Source organism: Eulemur rufifrons, chromosome 23, assembly GCF_041146395.1.
Source record: "Eulemur rufifrons isolate Redbay chromosome 23, OSU_ERuf_1, whole genome shotgun sequence".
Lineage (NCBI taxonomy): Eukaryota > Metazoa > Chordata > Mammalia > Primates > Lemuridae > Eulemur > Eulemur rufifrons.
The window spans coordinates 23,883,954-23,908,028 of NC_091005.1; the positions used below are offsets into that span (position 1 = coordinate 23,883,954).

Below are 24,075 nucleotides of genomic sequence, written 5' to 3' on the forward strand. Positions count from 1 at the left end.
TACTCTCAGGATAATTTTGTAAATAAGACAGAACAAACATTATCACCATTCAGTTGAGGTATTTCAACTCATAGAGGTTAAGTCATATGAAGTCTAGTGTTAATGTAAGGAAGTGACACAGAAAGATGGCGAGTAAGTTATTTTTGAAAATATGTTTGATTATTCCATTTTTTTTGATTACTGACTTTAGTCTCAGCTTCTTAGCCCAGTTTACCCAATAAATTAATGATAAATACTCATCTATCAAATATTTCTTAAGCACCTATTTGCCAGACACTGTTCTAGGTGCTGGGGGTAGAGCAGTGAACAAAGCCTAAAAATCCCTGCCCTTGTGAAGCTTAAATCGGGGATCCTGTAAGATAATGTGTGATGTCAGGCTCATGAAAGCATACAGTGGAAAATAAAGCTCATGTGGTATTTAATACAGAATACTGGTTATAGAATTTATCTTTTATTTTTTGTATTTTCTGTGATTTGTACTTGTAACTCATTTAATTCTCACAGTCCTCAGCTGAGAAAAATGGAGGCTCTGAGACTGTTAAGTGATTTGCCCACTATGTTATAGCTAATATATGGCAGAGTCAGAATTTGAAACCAGATCTACTTGACCCTATAAGTATATGGCCATGAGTTGTTAATTTTGATGATGACTACTTTTCAGTATTATGGACTTTTTCAACAAACATTTTATAGGACCAGAGGTAAACCAGGCACGGAGTCTGCTCTTCTATTGTCTGTGGCCTACTGGGCATAGGTTACTTTACAAAGAGCTGCCCCATCCATTTTGTCATTTTAAGCACTATAAAATTCTCATATGTAAGACTAATTCTTTTCTTGTTTTTAAGAATGATGTAGTTGTGAATTCTTTAGGACCGAAATAGACCATTACAGATTATCTTCTTTAAACCCTTTATTAAAACACACGATAATGCTGTGACTGACTTAATTTTATACTAATACTCTCTAAGAGATCTTGATATGGTAGAGAAACTTGGTGGTTATAAAACTAAATTTACTTTGAGACTTTGTAGATCAAGAATTTAATGAAACCATTTTTCAGAGATGTGTTTAATACACAAATCTTTGTTGTGTTTTTGAAAGTAGAACATCTGTGCTACAATAACTATAATTGGGTTTTTAAGCTAGTTTATGTATTAATGTGAAAAATGGATAATTTTCAGTTTCTCTCATTTCCATTTCGATTAGCATTGTATACAATGAAACTAAAGGACATCTTCTAGTTCAGCCCTTATAGGGAGATAAAAGTTGTATCACTTCTTGGGGAAAAAAAAGAATTATGAAGATGATCTTTTAGAAATAATGCCTTAAAAATTATTTGTTTTGAATTATACCTGGTAATGCTGTGGTCCCCAACTCCTGGGCCACATAGCAGGAGGTTAGCAGAGGGCAGGCAAGCAAGCAAGCCAAGTTTCATCTGTGTTTACAGCTGCTCCCCATCACTCACATCACTGCATAAAAGCTCCACCTGCTGTCAAATCAGCAGCGGCATTAGATTATCATAGGAGTGCGAACCCTACTGTAAACTGGGCATATGAGGGATCTAGGTTTTGGCTCCTTTTGAGAATCTAATGCTGAATGATCTGAGGTGGAGCTGAGGCAGTAATGCTATCGCTGGGGAGCAGCTGCAAATACAGATTATCATTAGCAGAGAGGTTTGACTGCACAGAGACCATAATAAATCAGTTGCTTGCAGACTCATATCAAAACCCTATCAGTGAGTGGCAAGTGACAATTAAGCTGCATCTGGTGGCAGGGTTTATAGTGGCAAGTGAGTTGATGTACTTCAATTGTACAGGTGCATCTGGTGGCAGGCTTTAAGTCAGAATCTGACACTTTAGTCCGTGCGTGGCCCACCACTTATTTTATTTCTACTTCCGTCTGTGCCTCTTTCCCCGCTCTGTGCACTTGTCTCAGTTACGATTTTGGTAAGCCCACAAACTAACCCTAGCAAAAATGAGTAAAAAAATAAAAATTAAAAATGAACAAAAATGAGTAAAAAAGACCCGATGATGAGAGAGCAGAAGACTCTAAGATTGCCAAGAAAATGAGAGGTATGTTTAAAAGAAAATACCAAGAGTCCTACTTAAATTACGGGTCAATTGCAACAGGTGATTCACATTCTCCAAGCTCGCTTTGTGTAATATGTGGTGACTGGCAATCCAACGAAGCCATGAAACTTTTAAAACTGCTTTGCCACATGGAGACCAAGCACCCTGCATTAAAAGAAAAGCATTGGGAGTTTTGCAAAAGGAAAAAACATGAACACAGAGAACAGAAGGAATTATTGAAGGCCACCACTTCATCAGCGTCATCAAGTGTGTCTGCACTGAGAGCATGATTCTCAGTGGCTAACCGCATTGCTAAAGCTAGGAAGCCCTTTGCTACTGGTGAAGAGTTGATCCTGCCTACTGCTAATGACATTGGCCATGAGCTTTTAGGAAAGAGTGCAGTTTAAAAGGTGGCACCATAACTAGATGAATTGATGAAATAGTAGAGGATACTGAGGTGCAATTGTTAGAGAGGATTAATGAGTCACCATGGTACACAATCTAGGTTGATGAGTTCTACCACTGTTGACAAAGCAACAAAGCTTGTTTTGTGCAATATATTTTTCAGGAGGATGTGCCTGAGAATATGTGCACTTTTGTTGCCAATCAGCATCACAGCCGCAGAACTATTCAAGTTTGAATGATTACATATCAGGAAAACTGAATGGGTCATTTTGTGTCAATATATGCATGGATGGAGTAGCTGCCATGACTGGACGGCTTTCTGGTTTCACTACTTGGGTCAAGGAGGTCGCTTCTGAATGTGAGTCTACACACTGTGTCATCCATAGAGAAATGCTGGCCAACCGAAAAATGTCACCTGAACTAAACATTTTGCAGGATGTGATTCAAATTATCAACTATGTTAAAGTACATGCCCTTAACTTATGTCTGTTCATGTAGCTCTGTGAGGAGATGGACACAGAGCACACACATCTACTCTTACACACAGAAGTGAGATGGCTTTCTAAAGATAGCTCACTAGCCAGGGTTTTTGAGTTATGAGAGCCACTCTAGAGATTTTTTTTTTTTTAGTAAAACAGTCACCACTGGCAGCACATTTTGGTGACACAGAATGGGTCACAAAACTTGTTTACTTGTGTGACATATTCAACCTGCTCAGCAAACTCAATCTGTCACTTCAGGGGAGAATGATAACTGTGTTCAAGTCGGCAGATAAAGTGGCTGCATTCAAAGTCAGACTGGAATTATGGGGGTGACGAGTGAACACTGGGATTTTTGACATGTTTCAAACATTATCGGAGGTTTTGAAAGAGGCTGAGCCAGGGCCTTCTTTCTCCCAGCTGGTGCATGATCACCTATCTCAGCTTTCAAAAGAGTTTGAGCATTAATTCTCAACCACAAAGACCCCCGAACTGGGAAGGAATGGATCCATGACCCGTTTGTGAATAAGCCAGGTGAATAGACTTTGTCCGTGCTAGAAGAGGATCAACTGCTTGAGATCACAAATCCTGGTGGCCTTAAAAATATGAGACAACTTCAAATCTCCATACGTTCTGGATTAAAGTCAGGGTGGAATATCCTGAGATTGCCACAAAAGCACTGAAAAGCCTGTTTCCATTTCCAACGTCCTGTCTTTGTGAAGCAGGGTTTTCTGCAGTGACAGCAACCAAACAAGGTTACAGAGTACACTGGACATAAGCCACTGTCTCCCATCACCCCCAGATGAGACTGTCTAGGTGCAGGAAAACAAGCTCAGGGCTCCCACTGATTCTGTGTTATGGTGAGTTGTATAATTATTTCATTATATATTACAATGCAGTAATAATAAAGTGCACAATAAATGTAATACACTTCAGTCATCCCCAAACCATCCCCCATACCCCCTCTCCCATCGGTAGAAAAATTGTGTTCGATGAAACCAGTCCATGGTGCCAAAAAGGTTGGGGACCTCTGTGATAATGGATCCACAATGGTCCATAAGGTTACAGAAATAATTTTCATTTATTCATGTATATGTTTTGATTATGTATAAAATTAGCAGGAACAATTTAGATTGCTTGCAGACTTTGTGGGTCTGGAATTCTGACAGGGCATAGTCTGGATGTCATGTTTCTATTTCAGAGTGACTGGTGCTTCACCTGAAGACTTGAGCAGCTAGGGACTGACACAGCTGGGGCTCCATGGGCATTTCTCTCTCTATGTGACTAACCTCCACGAGGTCTCTCCAGTATGGTATTTCAGGGTATCTGGACTTTTTGCATATTGGTTCAGGACTTCCAAGACACATGTCCTGGGAGAGAGTGCCAGGTGGAATCTGTATTGCCTTTTATTATCTTTGACATTACATAGCATCACGTCCACCTGTGCTATTGGTTGAGCCAGTTGATCAACGTGAGGGAACACAGATCCTTGCCCAGGTTCAAGGTAAGGGGACACAAATCCCTATTTCTCAGTGGATGAATGTCACATTATAAGAAGAACACATGGGATAGGGCCATCATTGGAAAATAGTTACCTACAAACATAGAAACCACACGTTGAATTTAAACTTAAGAATTTTTTGTATCGACATATATGTAGCTCATTAACTAAAAATCAATTTTCTTTTCTTTTACAGGGAAATGATCTTCATTGGTTAGCATGTGCCTTATATGTGGCTTGCAGAAAATCTGTTCCAACTGTGAGCAAAGGGACAGTTGAAGGAAACTTTGTATCTTTAACTAGAATCCTGCGGTGTTCAGAGCAGAGGTAACTATGTTAAAGTTTGAAAAGTACAGTATGACTAATATAACTGCTCATAAATCAGTGATAGTAAGAATTCTCTTTGTTCATCATTTTTTGAGCATTTGTACCTGGGGAATGCTGAATTTAGAAGCTGGGTCATGGCTTTCCTTTACTACATCAATTTTTGTATCCATTTTATTTTACTTCTTTGGTGAAAATATTTAAATTTTAATGTATTAGGCACTTGAATGGAAGAGTATACTTCTAAAGGTTATGACTCAGTGTAATAATGAGAGAAATTTAAATACGTCTATTGAGAAACTTTAGGAGACACTCTAGGTTGAAAGGGTAAATAAAATATTATGTATTATAGTATTATACTTAGAACTACATGCACAGGACTCATGTCATATATAGAATGTGTAAATATTTCTTAGTGTCTTGTTTGCGGGTAAGCAACACCCTAATAATCAATCAGAAAGGGTCAAATAATGTTTAAGAGGCAGAAATTGCTTTATCTGTTGTATGCTGGAATTGATTATACTTATTTCTATCTTCTGGATGAATTTTCTTTTATGACTTATTAGAGATTAATGGGAAAAGGATGCTTGGCATTTTGGGGGGGAATTAACACTTTCAAAATTTAGGGACCTAATGGTTAAAAAATCACTTGCTATTAAAATTATAGGAAATGTAATATTTTAACTATAGTCTATTTGTTAACCTTAACTCCATCCTGAGTTGTATTTAGGCCTAAGAACAAAAGGCATTGCATAGAGAGTTGAACGCCTGGACTGTGAACATGCAGAAATAGACTTAATAAATAGGATGCAAAAATGCAATTATTACGAAGAAGAAAAGTAGAGGCAGAGTAACCTAGTAAAGTGTCAAAGAACTTTAGAAGTAAAGATCAAATTATGGAATCCTCATAATAAACTACAGTAAACTAAACTTACCCAGCATTTTAATGAAAGCGATACAATCCAGCGTTTTCATTTTATTTCCTTTTCAAAAAACTCATTTTTTTATATTTAGATTTTTATTTGTGGGTTCAGATTATTTACTTTTTCGGCCATAATGGACTAAGTGGATTATGGGAGCAGATTGGGAGAAGATACTTACAATGCATAAAATTGACCAAGGATCAATATCCAGAATTATATAAAGAACTACCAAATGGTTAATCAACAAAAATGAGTAAACAATATGACTTCACAGGCCCAGTGCGGTAGCTCACGCCTGTAATCCTAGTACTCTGGGAGGCCGAGGCGGGTGGATCGTTTGAGCTCAGGAGTTCGAGACCAGCCTGAGCAAGAGCGAGACCCCGTCTCTACTAAAAAATAGAAAGAAATGATCTGGACAGCTAAAAATATATATATATTAAAAAAAAAATTAGCCGGGCATGGTGGCGCATGCCTGTAGTCCCAGCTACTCGGGAGGCTGAGGCAGTAGGATTGCTTAAGCCCAGGAGTTGGAGGTTGCTGTGAGCTAGGCTGACACCACTGCACTCTAGCCCAGGCAACAGAGCGAGACTCTGTCTCAAAAAAAAAAACCCAAAAAACACCACACCACAATGTGACTTCACAAAGACCAAAACTCACATAGGTAATAGATAAAGGAAAGATGTTCAGTCTTACCAGTACTCAAAGAAATTCAAAGTAAAAACAAGACAACGTTTCATTCTCATCAGATTGGGGAAATTTGGAATCTGATAGTACCAAGTTAGGTCTTTATGCAGGGAAACAGGAACCCTATATTGCTGGCATACATTTGTGAGAATATAAATTGGCATAACTACTTTAGTGGGAAATTTGGCAGTACCTTGTAAAATTGAAGGTGTACTTTCTCTGCCTCCTCCTTGGGGTAGTTCCTAAAGAAACTCCTGCAACATGTACTAGAATATGTTCATTATAGCTTTTTTTGTTACTGTGAAAAATTGGAACTAGCCTAAATTTTCATTGGTTGGGGAGTGAATGCAAAAGGTCATGGTATATTCATATTTAGGAATGTTTTAGCAGTTGAAAATGAATTAATTAGATCTTATGTATCAACATTAATGAATCTCAAAAACATCATTGAGTGAAAAAAGCAAGTTGCAGAATGTTACTTACAGTATGGTACCATTTATGTAAAATGTAAAAACATATGCAAAAGATACTACTTACTGCTTATGGATACATATATATGTATATGTGTGTAGTATGTATGAAAACATGGGCAGGATTAAAACTAGCTTTGGAATGGTGCTTGTCTGGGAAAGAAGGGTGGGGAATGGGATTAGGGAAGAGTACAAATGGGGATTTTGGCTGTTTCTGTAGTGTTTTTAGTTTTTAAAGAAATCTGAAGCAAATATGAAATTTATTCAATATGTTAATGTTTGTTAAATCTGGTAGTTGGACATATGAATGTCGATTATGTTATTCTTGCTAATTTTGCTTGTATTTTAAAATATTTCATGATTTTTAAAAAAACCTTAGGTAATCTAAAAAAAAAAAAGTAGAATCAGAAGAATAAACCAACCTGTAAGAGATTAATCTATTCAGAGACATTGTGGTTTTATTTCACTGTCTAAAAGTAATTTAATTTAGTGACATAATTCTGATTTACTTTTAGTTATTTATATTTATATACTTTACCTTTATGTTACTTAAGAAAATATCTCATTTTTTATTTTTAATATTAGCTTAATTGAATTTTTTAATAAGATGAAGAAGTGGGAAGACATGGCAAATCTACCCCCACATTTCAGAGAACGTACTGAGAGATTAGAAAGAAACTTCACTGTTTCTGCTGTAATTTTTAAGAAATATGAACCCATTTTTCAGGATATCTTTAAATATCCTCAAGAGGAGCAACCTCGTCAACAAAGAGGAAGAAAACAGCGGTATGTGTTTATTTGTTACTTGGGAATACACATTTGTCTGTCTGTGCTGTGCTACAGTTTTGATCCCTAGGTTTATTTTGCTAGTCTTAAAAAAGAAGTGTGATCTCATAAATAATCTTTTTCACCAATAGTTTTCTTTTAATGATTTTTTTTGTTTGTTTTTTTTTGCTTTTCATTGTGTTAGCTGTGAAGAGGTTGGCTTTCATATTGCAAAATGTATGGGGCCTTTGTTTACATAAACTTTCCCTTTTCATTTAAGCAACTTAAAATGTGAATACACAAGTCAGACGTTAGGGACTTTCACCAGTTAGGTACCCTGGGTATAGACCACTAAACATGGGAAATATCTGACTGTGTCTAGGAGTCTTAAAGCACATAGCCTTGCTAATGTCATCAAAAGAACTATTGTTATTCTTTTTATTTTCCACCTCACCTATCTTGACCTCAAAAAACTTTAAAAGTTCTTCCAAATTTTCTTTTTTTCTGAGATAAGCTATTTCCCTGGCTCCCAGCTATTTCCTACCAATATTTGGTTGGGGCAGAACTTCTTGCACATTTTCCATGTGAAGCTGAATCTATTATAGTATCACTCCCTGGAACTGTGGGTTTTCACACCTAATTTACAGTCACTTGGGATGTCTTTTTTTTTTAATTCTTCTGTTGTCTCATGACTTTTTTTCTCTCTCTCAAAGGCGACAGCCCTGTACTGTGTCAGAAATTTTCCATTTTTGTTGGGTGCTTTTTATATATGCAAAAGGTAAGAAAACAATATTTAGATATTATTTAAATTTTCAGGTATTAATTTTGTCAACCTATAATATGTACCAGGAAAAGTTTCTGACTGAAAATTTTCTGAAGTGTTTTAATCCCAGAATCTTTAAGTATCACCTTTCCTAAGAGGGTATTTTGAATTTCTTTATAACAGTCAATTCTTCTCTTTTTAAATGGAAAATCCATCAGTTTTGTTCTTATACAACATCTTTTCCACCCAAAGCTATTCTTCTGAATTAGGAACTGAGAACACCTTATTCTGTATATGCTTGTATTTTGAGCTATATTTTTCATGAGCCACGTTTATTAAATTGAGTGGGAATGATCAACCTCAGAGTAGTTCAGATTTTTTTTTTTGCATCTTTTTCAGACAAATATACTTAAACATATGTCTTTAGATACTATTTATTTTCTCTCCCTTCTTATCTTATTTAATCTAACCAAGGTCTGCATTGAGTGAAATATATCCCTGTTATTTTTTGTCCTTTTTATATTTCTATGTAGAAATATTTCTTAAGAATCTAAGGAAAAGAAAATATAGCTTTTTTGTATAGGCTATGTGGCATGCCTTTGCCACTAAGATAGCCTAATAAAATGCAGAGTTAAAAACAAAGAATCATAGAGCTGGAAGGAATTTCATAAATATAAGAGATTCTCATTATTAGATCAACTAGCTCAGCTTACTCACTTTAAAAATTAGGCAGCTGAAGCCCAGAAACTAGCTGCTAGGAACAGAGGTGGGATTTGAACCCAGATCTCTTGGTTCCTGGTTTCATGCTAGATGTGAAGGCCTCTGGCAAGGATGTGTCATGCCGTAGGTCTCCAGGTTTGTTTGGTCTAATAGTCCTTTCTAGCTAATAAGGTAAGAGTCATCCTTCCTTCCCTGAGCTGCATGCTTGATTCAAGAGAAGAGTCTTGTCTTTTGTCACACGGGCATGTCTCTTTAGTGAAGATAAAGGTGACATGATCAGTGATACAAAATGCTTAGTGTAGATAAATTGTTTTTATGGTGGCCGCAACAAGTTTTAGACTATGTGGCTGATATTATATATGATAGTAATCTTTTCATATGATTGTATTGGGCAGGTATGTCTGACTCGTAGGATTTTTATCTGTGGTGTTGCTCTTTTATGGTATATGTGTGCTTAGGAGTAAATATATTTAGTACTATATAAACTATAAAAAAAGAATTTTATTGTCCTTATTTTGCTCTCACTTGACCAATTGGGGTGGCATAGTTTTTGTCTCTGCAATTAACTTAGTGTTTGAATTTAATCTTATTAATTCAGTCTATAATAATTTCATCTGAAGAAACTTTGTCCCCTCACAATCAACTTCTATGATCTTTTATGATGCACTAGGATCCATCCTTCCTTCCTTTCCTTCCTTCTTTCCTTTTTTTTCTTTCCCTCCGTCCCTCCCTCTCTTCCTTCCTTACTCTTTCTCTTTTTCTTTCTCTCTTTTTCTCCTTTTTTCCTCTTTCTCTCCTTTCTTTCTTTCTCCCCTTCCTCCCTCATTCCTTCCTTCCTTCTATTTTTTTGAAACAGGGTTTAACTCTGTTACCCAAGCTGGAGTGCAGTGGCAGATCATAGCTCCCTATAACCTTGAACTCCTGGGTTCAAGGAATCCCCCTGCTTTAGCCTCCCAAGTAGCTAGGACTACAGGTGTGCACCACCACACCCGGCTAATTCATCTGTTTATTTTTTTTTGAGACAGAGTCTTACTCTGTCACCCCAGGTAGAGTACAAAGGTGTCATCATAGTTCACTGCAACCTCAAACTCTTGGGCTCAAGCGATCCTCCTGCCTCAGCCTTCTGAGTAGCAGGACTATAGGCACGTGCCAGGACGCCCAGCTAATTTTTATATTTCCAGTAGAGACGGGTCTTGCTCTTGCTCAGTCTGGTCTTGAAATCCTGAACTCAAGCAATCCTCCCGCCTCAGCCTCCCACAGTACTGGGATTATAGGTGTGAGCCACTGCACCTGGCCCCTGGCTTATTTTTTTTTTTTTTTTTTTTTTTTTTTTTTTTAGAGACAGGGTCTTGTTATTTTGCCCAGGCTGGTTTGGAATTTCTGGCTTTAAGCAGTCCTCCCACCTCAGCTTCCCAAAATGCTGGAATTACAGGCATGAGCCACTGTGTCTGGCCAAGAATCTTTTCTAATATAGCATAGTTTAATTGGTTTTTAGTCAGTTCTCCATTTATTTATTTTGGGGAAGGTGTACTCTTCTATAGCCACCTTTCTTGTGACATTCTCTGTAGCATATGGGCACCCCAGATTATCTCCTTCCTGATACATAAGCCAACTCTTTGCCTGCTATCTTTATTGATGTCTCATGGCAAGTACACACCAGTGACAAGTTTGGGCTTGTCACATGAAAGGCTTTGTGGCCAGAAGACCAATAGGTACCAGTTCTTGTTTTATATGAAATCCTAAATCTTCTAAGTCCTGATAAATATGCCAACTCTGGAGATTAAACAGATTTCCATTTACTTGTTGTCTTTGTTGATTAAAAAATAAAATATCTCACAAAGTCAGATTTATTTTTAAGGTCAGGATTTGAAATGGAAAGTATGTCATGGTGGGACAGTCCTGGGATTTAAATTAGATTCTGATCTTTAGGGACATTTCAGCTTTTTGTTGGAAGTTACAGTGCTTCTGTTTTTTTGCCTTCTGTGACAAGTACATGCCAGTGACAAGTTAGGTTTGTCAGTGTGTTGGTCTTTGTAGCTTGAAACCAGTAGGTGCTACTTCTTGTTTTACATATGAAGAACTGAGTATATTTTAATATTAAACCTCTGTGGTAGAACCAGCCATGTTAGTTTGGTTATATCAACGCAGAATTTACTCCATTATCGTTTGCCTTTCTGGCAACAGAAAAATATTTTTTCCTCTTTAATTCATTTAAGTTGATTTGTTGAATGTTTCCATCTATATAAAAATAACTCCTTATCCTGATACGCCAAGGTAAGTGGTAACTTTCTTTGGAGGAAAGGAGAGAAAAAAAAACCTGAAACAAAGGGGGGTGTGTGTGTGTGTGTGTGTGTGTGTGTATGTGTATACACACATAGAAATTTAGGTAAGCCTTAAGTGTGAAAATGCTAAGGTTTAGAAATAGAAATAATTTTCCTATTTCTAAAGGTGTATGTTAGATATATAAATTGAATTTATCTGATATTTCAAGGATGTAAAATTCAACATGAAGCATATATGTGCAGTTTTTGTTTTGTTTTGTTTTAGATACAGTGTCTTGCTCTTTTGCCCAGGCTAGAGTGCAGTGGTACCACCAAGGCTCACTGCAGCCTCAAACTCCTGGGCTCAAGTGATCCTCCTACCTCAGCCTCCCAAGTAGCTAGGACTACAGGCATGTGCCACCACAGTCAGCTAATTTTTTTTTTAAATTATTTTTTGTAGAGATGGGGTCTTACTATGTTTCCCAGGCTGGTCTTGAACTCCTGGGCTCAAGCAATTCTCCCACCTTGGCCTAAAGTGTTGGGCTTATAGGCATGAGCCACTGTGCTCAGCCTTGCACAGTGTTTAACAACAAAAGGAATAGGCTTGAATTTATAAAAAAGAAACTAGAAATAATTCTTAATTTGTAAGAAATTAATAATGAAACTGTTTAACTGCATTGTAAACAAGCTTCAGTGTTAGACTTCAGCCAGCACTGCAGAAAGGACACATTTCCGTAGGTTCACGTTTTTGTTTATTTCTTTGTTACCAAGCATCAGCAGTTGTTCTTGCGATAGTAGCTCTAGCATTTAAATATCTTTAGTGGTGTTCCTGTTGCATTAATTTGTCTGAGCTTATAATACAGAAAAGTATTGGAAATGTTACTGTTAGGAGTCTGATTAAAGGTTCTGGTTTTGTTAAAGTACATACATTAGGTTAATAATTATATGTATCATTTTTTCAGCTGTCCTCTTCTAAGTATTTCTAGTAGTTTTCATGACAGAAAAATGTTTTCATACAAAACAATTTCTTAAAGTTTGAGATAATTTATGAAGTTTTTGTGTTGAGAATTTTCAAAGAAGAGCACAATGATGATAGTTTTAATCAGCTACTAGGTATTTAATAAATAATGAATATTGAACAAATAAATGGCATTCTTAGTAAAGTTTTTGTTTTTATTAAACTCTTAGAAACTTATTAATGAGTAATATCTCAAAATGTAAATTTACCAAAACACTTAATGTAACTCGAGTCAACTTTGTACAGTGTTGTGTAATGTCATTCTAATTAAAGGAAGAAATTATTTTAAAATACTGTAAAGTTGACGCTAATTTAACTCTATAATTGTTTGTAATCCTATAGGTAATTTCCCCATGATTAGTGATGATTTGGTCAATTCTTACCATCTTCTGCTATGTGCTTTGGACTTAGTTTATGGAAATGCCCTCCAATGTTCCAATCGTAAAGAACTTGTGAACCCTAATTTTAAAGGTAAGTTTGTAAATCAAAGATATTTGGACAAGCCACATTTCTATATTATGTTTACTGTTGGGAGTTGTATACATCGTACATAGAACATAAGTATTTTGAAAGCTTCAATCATTATAATTATCCACAGTTCTTATAACTAGGAGTCAAGCTATATATAAAAATATTTTTGGAAAAAACAATTGCAGATTCACAAAGTTTAAAGTCTTAGATGACAGCTTTACAAGTTTCTGAAATATATACTCAAAAAGGAAACGGCATTTAGAAATTCAAAGTAGCAAAGATGACATTCAAGCCAATAGTAGTTTTCTACATTGGCAAGCTTTGTGCCTGACATGCTGCAGGAGGTCTAAAAGAATTTACTGAAAGAATCTTCGTTCCAAAATTTTTGGTACAAAAGAGTAGTTATGGTCTAAAGTAAGTAAAATGAACTTTCATCTTTTAAACTAACATATATGTGGAAATGATAATTATTTTGGCATTACATTTAGTAGGACTTCAGGTATCTAATTTCTATGAATGATATACAATTAAGAGCCCAAATTATGATTTATAAACCAAATAGTAAAAAGTATTTACAGAGCTAATATATAATACTGCTGCTATTTGAATAATACCATAATAGGATTCTGGGTAATTGTCAATTGGGTTGGTGGTTCCAATTAGAATTTCAGTTTATTTGACTATCAAGGTAATTTTTTTTCTTCTTTTTTATTTTTAATTATTATGGGTACATAATAGTTGTATATCTTTATAGGGTACATGTGATGTTTTGATACAGGCATACAGTGTGAATTAATCAAATCAGGGTAATTGGGTTATACATCACATCAGGTATTTATCATTACTTTATGTTAGGAACATTCCATTTCTACTCTTTTAGTTATTTTGAAGTAGACTCTAACTTATTGTTGATTATAGTCACTGTGTTGTGCTTTCAAATATTGTTCATTCTATCTAACTATATTTTTGCAGCTATTAAAACGTAGATTTTTAAAGTTAGTGGAGTTAGTTACTTCAGTTTGCTCATAGTTTGGTGAAGTTAATGTTCCTCATATCATTTTCTGTGCTTTTTCCCATTTCCTTCCTAACTCCCTTTTATATTTCCATATAGCTGCTTCCGTTCATGTGTACCCTCTTTTATTTTTCTTTGATTTCTTTTTCTCATGCTGAGCCTAGGGCTATAATAAACTGTAAATTAATATGATAAATATATCTACTATAATTAAATCAAAGTCTATAATCTTTCAACAGAATTTTTTAAAAGTGGTGTTTTTGTTTGAATGTAAGGCTTATTAGCAAAGTTATTTTTTGTTATTTTTGTGATTTTTAGATCTTAGAGCAATATACTAAAATTTAATTTTTTAGTTTCCTCTTTAACCATCTCCAGAAAGAACACTGCATAACTAAAATCTTTTGAGTAATGATACACTTTACCTCTATTTGCCATTTTTTGAAGTATATTTAAATAGAGTCAAATTAGGCCAATATACACTATTTCCTATATATTCATATGCTAACTTATACTGATTACAATATATTACTTATATTTTCGTCTATTGTAATTTAGTAATATACAATTTGGTTTATTGAGTGCTGACTGATATCTCCATTTTGTGATTCCATATGTCATAGGCCTATCTGAAGATTTTCATGCTAAGGAGTCCAAACCTTCCTCTGACCCACCCTGTGTCATTGAGAAACTTTGTTCCTTACATGATGGCCTAGTTTTGGAAGCAAAGGGAATAAAGGAACATTTCTGGAAACCCTATATTAGGAAACTTTGTGAAAAAAAGGTTTGTAAGTAGCAAAGAAATAATGTGAAAATGTTTTCTGGAGAAAGAAAAACTTGATTTAATGTGATGACTTAAGGATCTCTTCTTTCATCATAGCTCCTTAAGGGAAAAGAAGAAAATCTTACTGGGTTTCTAGAACCTGGGAACTTTGGAGAGAGTTTGTGAGTACTTCCATTATGAAACTGTTTTAATATTTTAAATTGTATACTTAGGAAACCTCAGAGTTACTGCTTTTATTGTTTGTACTCTGGAAATTTAGTGTGTTTTATGGGAGAATATAGAGAAGCAATAAAAAATTTTGTCGACTACTATAAGCATATGTTTTTGAATTTGTTGAAAATGTATGACTGTTTAAAGTTTTATTAATTAAGCTTCTGGATCATAAATTTTGAAATAAATTCTTTTGGAACTATACAGGTGAAAAATGGTCATGTGTAGGAGGTGTTCAGAGGTGTCTGGAGCAGCCAGGACAGATAGTTAAGCTTCTCACCAGAAGCTGCACCCCCCAGGCAGGAGAAACACTGTCAGTAAAATATACGCACAGGGTAATGGATGAGCATAGTGTAGCAAGCTTATGTTTTATACTCTTCAGGTTTTATAATTAATAGTGATCCCACTAAAATTAAACTTGCAAAAAATTATTAGAACTTTTAACAAATAACAAAATGAAATAATTAAGTGGCCTGAAACATTAATTGAAATGGCAGTTCTGTGAGAGAGTACATTTTGTCTGTATTTTTTTTTCCTATAGTAAAGCCATCAATAAGGCCTATGAGGAGTATGTTTTATCTGTTGGGAATTTAGATGAACGGATATTTCTTGGAGAGGATGCTGAGGAGGAAATTGGGACTCTCTCAAGGTGTCTGAACACGGGTTCAGGAACAGAGACTGCCGAAAGGGTGCAGATGAAAAACATCTTACAGCAGCATTTTGACAAGGTGAGTCGAGCCATGCCGGAATTGTAGAAATACAGGAGCAGGTAAGCTAGGGGTTCTGTTTTATTTTGGTAATTCTGTGTGCAGGTTTTACTTGCTTCAATATGAAAAAGAAAATTCCATCATTCTTTTAATTGGAAGAGTTATCTCTATTTATTGATTCACTTTTTGTTAATAATTTCGAAGGTTTTAGTTAGGTCTGAGAAAAAGAGAAATTAATATAAATTTAAACAAATGTATCATGCTAATAATTGTTGGTCTTGAAAACATCAGCCAGTAATATACAGCCTTATATATAACGAACAGAGTAGGCATTTAGAAAATGTTAATTGACCTGAACTGGGGCCTTCATTTAAGAAACTGGAGAAACTGAAAATCTACATTCTTTAAGAAAATTCTGTTAAACCGAGTTTCAGAACCACGTGATGGTATATCAGGCAAACACTTAGGATCATGGAGACTACGAGTTTCCCTTCTGTTACGTGGTATTCAAAGAAAACACAAAGCCTTTGACAAGTGTCTCCAGAGGCAAGTGTGGATAATCCAAGGGGCAACTCACCTGTAAGTGAGCTGCCTCAGGCTTGAGACTGGTCTGCTTACTCATTCAACAAATATTCTAAAGTATTTTATGTGCCAGATTGTGTCCTGGACACTGGGGATACAGCCGTGAACAAATAGCCATGAATACCTTGTTCTAAAGAAGCTTATATTCTTGTGTGGGGGGATGGACAATAGATAACCAGAGAAGTACATATATATTATGTGGACGATGACAGATGAAGAAAAATAAACTAGAGTAGTAATAAAAAATATTGGGGAGGGAGAGAATGGGTAGGCTTCGGATTCTTGTAGATAAGGTGGCTGGGAAGTATCTTGAGGTGACATTAACTGAGAAGTTAATCCTGAAGTAAGTGGGGGAGCAAGCCATGTGAATAGCAGCAGAAGTGTGTTTGAAGCCAAGACCACAGCAAGTGCAAAGCCATGAATTAGGAACATGATTAACTTTTTGGAGGAACAGTGAGAACACTAGTGTGGTGGGAATAGAATTGGCGAGGGGAAGAGTGGTAAGAATTGAGGGGAGGAGGGAGCAAGAGAGCCGGGCAGACCGGCAGGCTTTAGAAGACGTTATGTAAGGACTTTGCTGGTGGGTTGATGGAGATGAAAGCTATGAAAGAGGATATTATTGAGAAGAGTGACTCCCATATGATCTGATTTACATTTTTAAAGGTCTTGTGGGGTATAGGGGGTAAAGGGTAAGGGGCAAGGATGGAAGTAAGGAGTTAAAAGGCTGTTGCAGCGATTCTGCTGATGGAGAAATGGTTATATTGGGGCTGTATTTTGGAGATGGCACTCAGCTTACTTTCCTCACCCATTCTGCTTATGCCACATTGACCTCCTCAAATGTCACCTTGCTGTTTTCTCTGCCTAGAACATGTTTCTTCAGGATATTCATGTGGCCTACTTCCATACTTCCTCACTTCATTCTGGTCCCTGATAATCTTATTTATTTATTTATTTTTTTATTGAGACAGAGTCTCACTGTGTTGCCCGGGCTAGAGTGCCATGGCGTCAGCCTAGCTCACAGCAACCTCAAACTCCTGGGCTCAAGCAATCCTCCTGCCCCAGCCTCCCAAGTAGCTGGGACTACAGACATGCGCCACCATGCCCGGCTAATTTTTTTTTTTTTCTATATATATTTTTAGTTGTCTATATAATGTCTTTCTATTTTTTTTTTTTTTAGTAGAGACGGGGTCTTGCTCTTGCTCAGGCTGGTCTCGAACTCCAGAACTCAAACGATCCACCCACCTTGGCCTCCCAGAGCGCTAGGATTACAGGCGTGAGCCACTATGCCCAGCCAGTTCCTGATAATCTGATTACTATATAAAATAATACCACCAATATTTTCCCCAACCCTTAGGATTTCCTTTCCCCCTTACTCTGCGGCAGTGTTCCTCTTAATATTTATCACTGTGTGATAGGAGGTAGGTAGGTAAGTAAAAAGAATTGTTTATTATCTTTCTCCCTGCATTAGAAGATGAGCTTCATGAAGGCTGTGACCAGTGTTGTATGCAGTGCTCAGCACATAGTAAGCATTCCAAGAATATTTACTATTGAAATTTATTGAGAGGGAAGAGCAAGTCTATGGAAAAATCAACTGTTAGGGTTATCAGCATGTTAAATTTGAGATGTCTTTTAGGCATGCTAGTAGCGAAGCTGAGTTGGCCGTGTAGGGATTCAAGACTGGAGATCTCAGCAGAGGGTAGGATTGTGTACATGTGTTCTGGGGTCATCAGGATACAGATGGAATGAAGCGAGATTACCAGCAGTATGAATTGACAGAGAATTAAGAGAGTTCTAAGGACAGAGCTCTGAGACACTACAGATTTCATAGTCTTTGCTTGGAAAAGGAACATCTTAAATTTTAAAAATACCAGCTTAACATTTATACCTGAGTTAAAGACAGACTCCTCTTGATCAGAATGCACAGGAAGCTTTACGCTAAGCGCTTGAACAGGGCTACCAAGCAGCACCATGCTGACTTTGAGGACTCTGGGCAGGAAGCTGTTTGTGGTTGTCACATCTAGTTTCTTCTGAAACCACTGCTACCTGTGGGCGATGTGGTGACATGCTGCTGGCTGCTGTTGATTCTCCTGTACGTGCACAAGATGTCTTTCCCTCTCAATGTAGGTGCCGCTTCATATACAGCGAAGAAGTTGGCTGCAAGGAACCTTCTAAGTCAGGGAGCACCTTTTGAATGCAGTTAATCTACCCAGATCATTTTATTGACTTAAAAAAATTATAGAGTGGATTTCTATGAAACAAAATAAAGGTCTGAGCTCTATTGCTGTTTTGGAACGTGAAGAAAGCATATAGATTTATTTTTGTATATAATGAATTTCTGTGCTTTTCTGTATCTTATGAAACTTGAATAGTTTGTTCTGTTGCCAGGTGAATATTTTGCTAGGTGTTTTTAAAACTATCTGTAGAATAAGTACCTTTAATACACAGGGAAATTTGGTTTATCTTGAATATTAAAACATTAAGCTATTTTAACCTTTCAGAGTTTATTTGAAAACGGAGAAAAGACGTTTTACTAGTATATGTACCTCATGCTTAAATTCTTTGACACTAAGTCATATCTTTTTTATATTTATATTCAAGAATGTTAACTTATTTCTTATATCTGTCCACTTTAGGGGGAAAAAACTGATAGATTCTAGTAACTAAAGGGTGATGAAGGCTGTTCAGGTTGTCTTTTTCGGGACTGTTTGTCTTATTGTCTCTCTCTGAAGCAAATTTGAGGATGTAGATGGGCTTCTGTTAAATCATAGATTTTATTTGGGCCAGATGTAATTCACAGTTTTCTTGTGTCAATCTTTGAGTGTTTGCCAAAATAGCAGTAGATGCGAGCTGTGAAATTCCAGTTCTCAGAGATGAGAATGATATTCTTAATGTTTTCAAGTGAGTATAATGCTTATCTTTGCCTTCAAGCTTAAGTTTTAAAGGGGGAATGATAAGGAGCTATGCCTTATCTTAAAGGTTTAACTTTTAGGAGACAAACTTTTAGTGAGCTAAATACAATTGTCCTTTCATACATCTTCACATGGATAGTGGTGGCTCTTATGTTTAAATTTTAGGAATGGTGACATTTGTGTCACTAAAGTTTATTGACATTGTAATGGTAAAGTTTGATAGGCTTAAATTCCTATTTGTGAAGTGATTTAAAGTCTTTCTCACCTAAAATAATGTTTTTCTTTTTTAAATTCTACTTAATTTTTTTCTTTAGTCTAAAGCACTTAGAATCTCCACACCACTTACTGGTATGAAGTACATTAAGGAGAACAGCCCTTGTGTGACCCCAGTTTCTACAGCTACACATAGCTTGAGTCGTCTTCACTCCATGCTGACGGGCCTCAGGAATGCACCAAGTGAGAAACTGGAACAGATTCTCAGGTTAGTTTGAGCGCTGTCTGCCTACCAATATTTGGTTGTTGATTGTTTTCCAATTTCCTATTTTAACTTTTCACTATTAGTGCCTTAATTCACCCATTAATAATTTTATATCAGTTGCATGTTTAGTCCAATCGTTAGTCCATAGAGGACCTAGCAATATAAAATGTATAAATAGAAGACCACGTTTCCTCAGATTTCTTTAATGTAATACAGAAGATATTAACTAACAACAGTAGATACTATAGAACTACGGTCTCCAAATCCTGGGCCATGCCCAGTACCGGTCCATGGGCCTGTTAGGAACTGGGCTGTGCATCACGGCCTGAGCTCCCCGCCCCCACCCCCAGTCCATGGAAAAATTGTCTTCCATGAAACTTAGGAAGTGGGGGGCCACAGAGCAGGAGAGTGGTGGGTGAGGCAGCAAAGCTTCATCTGTATTTACAGTGTCTCCGCTCCCCATCGCTCACTTCACCACCTGAGCTCCGTCCCTCCCCACCTCCCTTGTCTGTGGAAAAATTGTCTTCGGTGAAACCAGTCCCTGGTGCCAAAAATGTTGGGGACTGCTGCTATAGAATAAAGCAGCAAGCTGTCTTATTGCCAACTATTCTATGTTAAGATTTTAGCATGGGCAGGGGGCAGTCGGTGAAGATGGTAGTTGTCAAAGGTCTTTGTGAAAAGGATTGAACCTAAAGTTCTGAAGGGTGGGTCAGATTTGAAAAGATTGGCAGCATTCCACATGTTCATAAAGGAAGACAAAACCACTGTGACTTTTGTAAGCTCTATGAGACCCTTAGCCTGAAAAGAAGTTAACTGCCTTTAGTTTCTTTGATCTGCCTGAGACTGGTAGTAATATCAGTCAGTTTTAGTGAAAAGCACAATAGAATGAATCTCATCTCGTGCATAACCTTTGTGGTGAGCTGATTTGAAAAATTACCTCCAAGGTCCCTCCTAGTTCTAAAACTGTATAATTTGATAACATAGACCCTATGGGATCCCATTTAATTTCTGGTGGTTTGGCATCAAGAAGACCCTATATACACACATAAGTAATTTTCCACTCGTAGTTGGGCTTAATAAATGCCAAGGCTGACAACTTTTCCTTTAAATTTTCATGAAGTCTCCTTTATTCACAAACTTGATTGTGATTTACTCTCCAACAAGCTAAGTCTACATGTCCTCTTCCTAACTCATGTTTTTCAGGTGGACTTTGTTTGCTTTGAATTTAGATGATTTTATAAATACATTTTAGAAGCCTGTCTTAATCTCTATTATCTTGCAGATCTCTTTACAATTTCTAACCAGGCATAACAGCTTCTCTAATCTTAAGTACCATTAGTGAGGTAAAATATTACCAGTAGATACTAGGTAAAAGCAAAGGTGTATAAAAAGGTGTGTGTGTTCATACATAAGATTCTGCCTACATATGATATTCAGTAGTTATCTCTAACAGAGTTATAACTGATTTTTCTTTTCTTTATAATTTTCTAAAGTTGCTTCATTTTTACAAGGAATATATGTATCTGTGATCAAGATAAAAGCATAATTGTAACAAGAAAGGCCATATGGTAATAATTTGTATAATGCTTCTGCATTGAACATATATTGCTTTCTAATAAAGACAATGAATGAAATAAACCTTGTTTTGGGGGGAAAATGTAGAATGTCAGTAACAGTCCATAGTGTAGGTTATATACCCCTTCATTCTGTTTTCTTCCAGAAGTTTTTAATGGGAATTGTACTGCCATCTAGGGAAATAGGTGAGGGCAAGTTTGGTTATCATCAGTAATTGGGAATCTGTAGGGTGAGTGGAGGCCAGTCACAGACATCAAATGGGCCCAGACCAAGGTTGCTAAACTTACTGCAGTAAAAGGTACAGTCCCACACAAATTTTTTTTTTTTAACTCAAACTAGTAAATATCACCACCTTTGATAAGGAAGTATGGGACCTCTTGGATTAATTTGGGAAGTGTATAGTTTCTGTTCAAGGTTTTTTTATTTTTAGATAGGGTCTTGCTCTGTTGCTTCGGCTAGAGTGCAGTGGTGTCATCATAGCTCACTGCCACCTCGTACTGCTTGGCTCAAGCGATCCTCCTGCTTCAGCCTCCTAAGTAGCTGGGGCTACAGGCACACACAACTGCGCCTGGCTAATTTTTCTATTTTTTTTTTTTTTTGTAGAGACGGGGTCTCACTCTGGCTCAGACTAGCCTCAAACGCCTGACCTCAAGTGATCCTCCTGCCCCAGCCTCCCAGAGTGCTATGTTTATAGGCACAAGCCAGCATGCCCGGCATCGGCAAGATCTTTAAATTAGATAATTTCTTTTTATTTTTATTTAGGACATGTTCCAGAGATCCAACTCAGGCTATTGCTAACAGATTGAAAGAAATGTATGAAATATATTCTCAGCATTACCAGCCAGATGAGGATTTTAGTAATTGTGCTAAAGGTAAAGTTTAATATTGTCTATACTGCTCTCATCTTTGAAGTTTAACTATATGGATTCCTGTCTTGTTAACTGAGTCAGAAATATGAGGAAAGGATTTATGCCTTTAGACTGAAGGTTAGAATATAGCTGCCTGGTTTTTCTGCCCACCAAGTGATTTCTGAGCCCTTCTCAGTAAGAGAGAAATTTTAGGATGATATCTTTATCATGTTGGACTTCTGATGCGTGTTTATTTGCAGATCTTTAGTTTTCATTTGAAAACTGGAAATTAAATAGAAGTATAGTGATGCTTCAACATATTAAAAACAGGAATAGAAGATATAGCTATTATATGCCTAGACCTGGCCTAGGAGTTGTTTGATCTCATGAACTGGAACTCAGTGGGTGTGGAGTAGTAAACCGATTACATACTTCTTAGCAAAGTAGCTGTTTTGTTCAAATATATAGGGGAAAGAAAAGGGGGTGTGAATCGTAATGACTGGTATTACAGTTCTTTATATGCAAATTTCATTTCACAGTTTTAGAAAAATTTGAATGTTGTCATGAAGAAAATTAAGGTATCTTAGGGATAATTAAAACACCAATTATAAGAAATGTATATATGTTTGAAGTATGGGTTGGTTTTTAAATTTTATTTTGTGGGTGGAGAGGGAGGGATGGGCCTTCATTTTCCACAGTGTTTATTTTATTTTTTGTGTCCTTTTTGTGTTTTTTAATCATTACTACAGAAGTTACCAGCAGACATTTTCGTTTTGCAGAGATGCTTTACTATAAAGTATTAGAATCTGTTATTGAGCAGGAACAAAAAAGACTTGGAGACATGGATTTATCTGTGAGTAAAATATCCAGTATATTGATCAGTACAAAAAACATAGTTTCCTTCCTGCCCCACCCACCAAAACAAAAAAGGCTTTATTGAAGAAATAATATATGGCTTTCAGGGAATAAGATTGGCACGAAGGAAACTTGTGTTCTGAGCCCTCTCACCTTCAGTCGCCCACTTCAGCAGGCCATGGTTGATCACATGTAACTTTTGAGGGTGGGAAGACTCTATAGTCAAGGATACAAAGATTCAGCCTTAACCTTATATTGCTAAATAACATAGAGTTTTTATTCAAGCCCTGTGTAGCTAGAATAAAGTGAGTATTGACTGGTTAGGACATTATTTTTTTATTTTTAAGAGACAGGGTTTCACTCTGTTGCCCAGGCTGGAGTGTAGTGGCGTGATCATAGCTCCAATTCCTCCCACCTCAGCCTCGCAAACAGCTAGGACTACGGGTTGTGCCACCATGCCTGGCTAGTTTTAAAAAATTTTATTAGAGATGGGTCTTGATAATGTTGCCCAAACTGGTCTCAAATTCCTGGTCTCAAGTGATCCTCCCACCTCAGCCTCCCAAAGTGCTGGAATATAGGCATGAGCCACTGTGCTTAGCCTGGATAGGATTTTAACATAAATATTCAACCATTCTCTTTGGCTTAGAAAATTATTTTTCTTAGATTTTACTGCTTGAGAAATGTGAATTAATTTTTCTATAAATCATATGTTTAATAACATCAATAGTAATTTTTTAAAAAGCTAATTTTTAAAATAACATTTCAAAGAAAATTATAAAACTGACCAATATTCTCATTCCTTGTAACTGTTTACATTTTTTTTATATATATCAAAAAATGGCTATATATGGCTGTATGAACTTAAAGAGCTGTTTTATGACTTAATTTTTTTTGTGTGTGAAACATACAGAAAGGTATAAAAAATATAGTTTTGGGGCCAATATTAAGTGGATAGTTGTATACTCATCTAAGTAACTTAATTTAAAACCCTTTTTTTAATTGTGGTAAAATATTCATAACAGTTACCCTTTAGTCACTTTTAAGTTTGTAATTTAGTGGCATTAATGAAGTACAGTCACAGTGTTGTGTAATCACAACTATTAATATATCCATCTCCAGAGCTTTTTCACCATCCCAAACTGGAAGTGTATACTCATTAGACACTAACTCCCCATTCGCCCCTCTCTGTAGCCCCTGATACCCTCTATTCTGCTTTGTCTCTGTGAATTTACCTGCTGTAGGTAGCTCATATGGTAGAATCATAC

General features: G+C 36.4%; 1 protein-coding gene across 5 annotated transcripts in view; it reads left to right on the forward strand.

Annotated features, from left to right (window-relative positions):
* Positions 1-24,075, forward strand: part of LOC138373977 (retinoblastoma-like protein 2) — a 51,036-nt gene that overhangs the window by 1,740 nt on the left and 25,221 nt on the right. For 4 of the 5 annotated variants that reach the window (XM_069456692.1, XM_069456693.1, XM_069456695.1 and 1 more), the window contains exons 2-11: positions 4,651-4,781; positions 7,441-7,641; positions 8,334-8,398; positions 12,725-12,853; positions 14,486-14,646; positions 14,743-14,807; positions 15,398-15,584; positions 19,369-19,535; positions 21,870-21,979; positions 22,705-22,808. In XM_069456692.1, coding sequence (XP_069312793.1) covers positions 4,651-4,781; positions 7,441-7,641; positions 8,334-8,398; positions 12,725-12,853; positions 14,486-14,646; positions 14,743-14,807; positions 15,398-15,584; positions 19,369-19,535; positions 21,870-21,979; positions 22,705-22,808 — 1,320 coding nt within the window. The remainder of the gene's footprint in view (positions 1-4,650; positions 4,782-7,440; positions 7,642-8,333; positions 8,399-12,724; positions 12,854-14,485; positions 14,647-14,742; positions 14,808-15,397; positions 15,585-19,368; positions 19,536-21,869; positions 21,980-22,704; positions 22,809-24,075) is intronic. The other variant, XM_069456696.1, reaches the window with a different exon arrangement.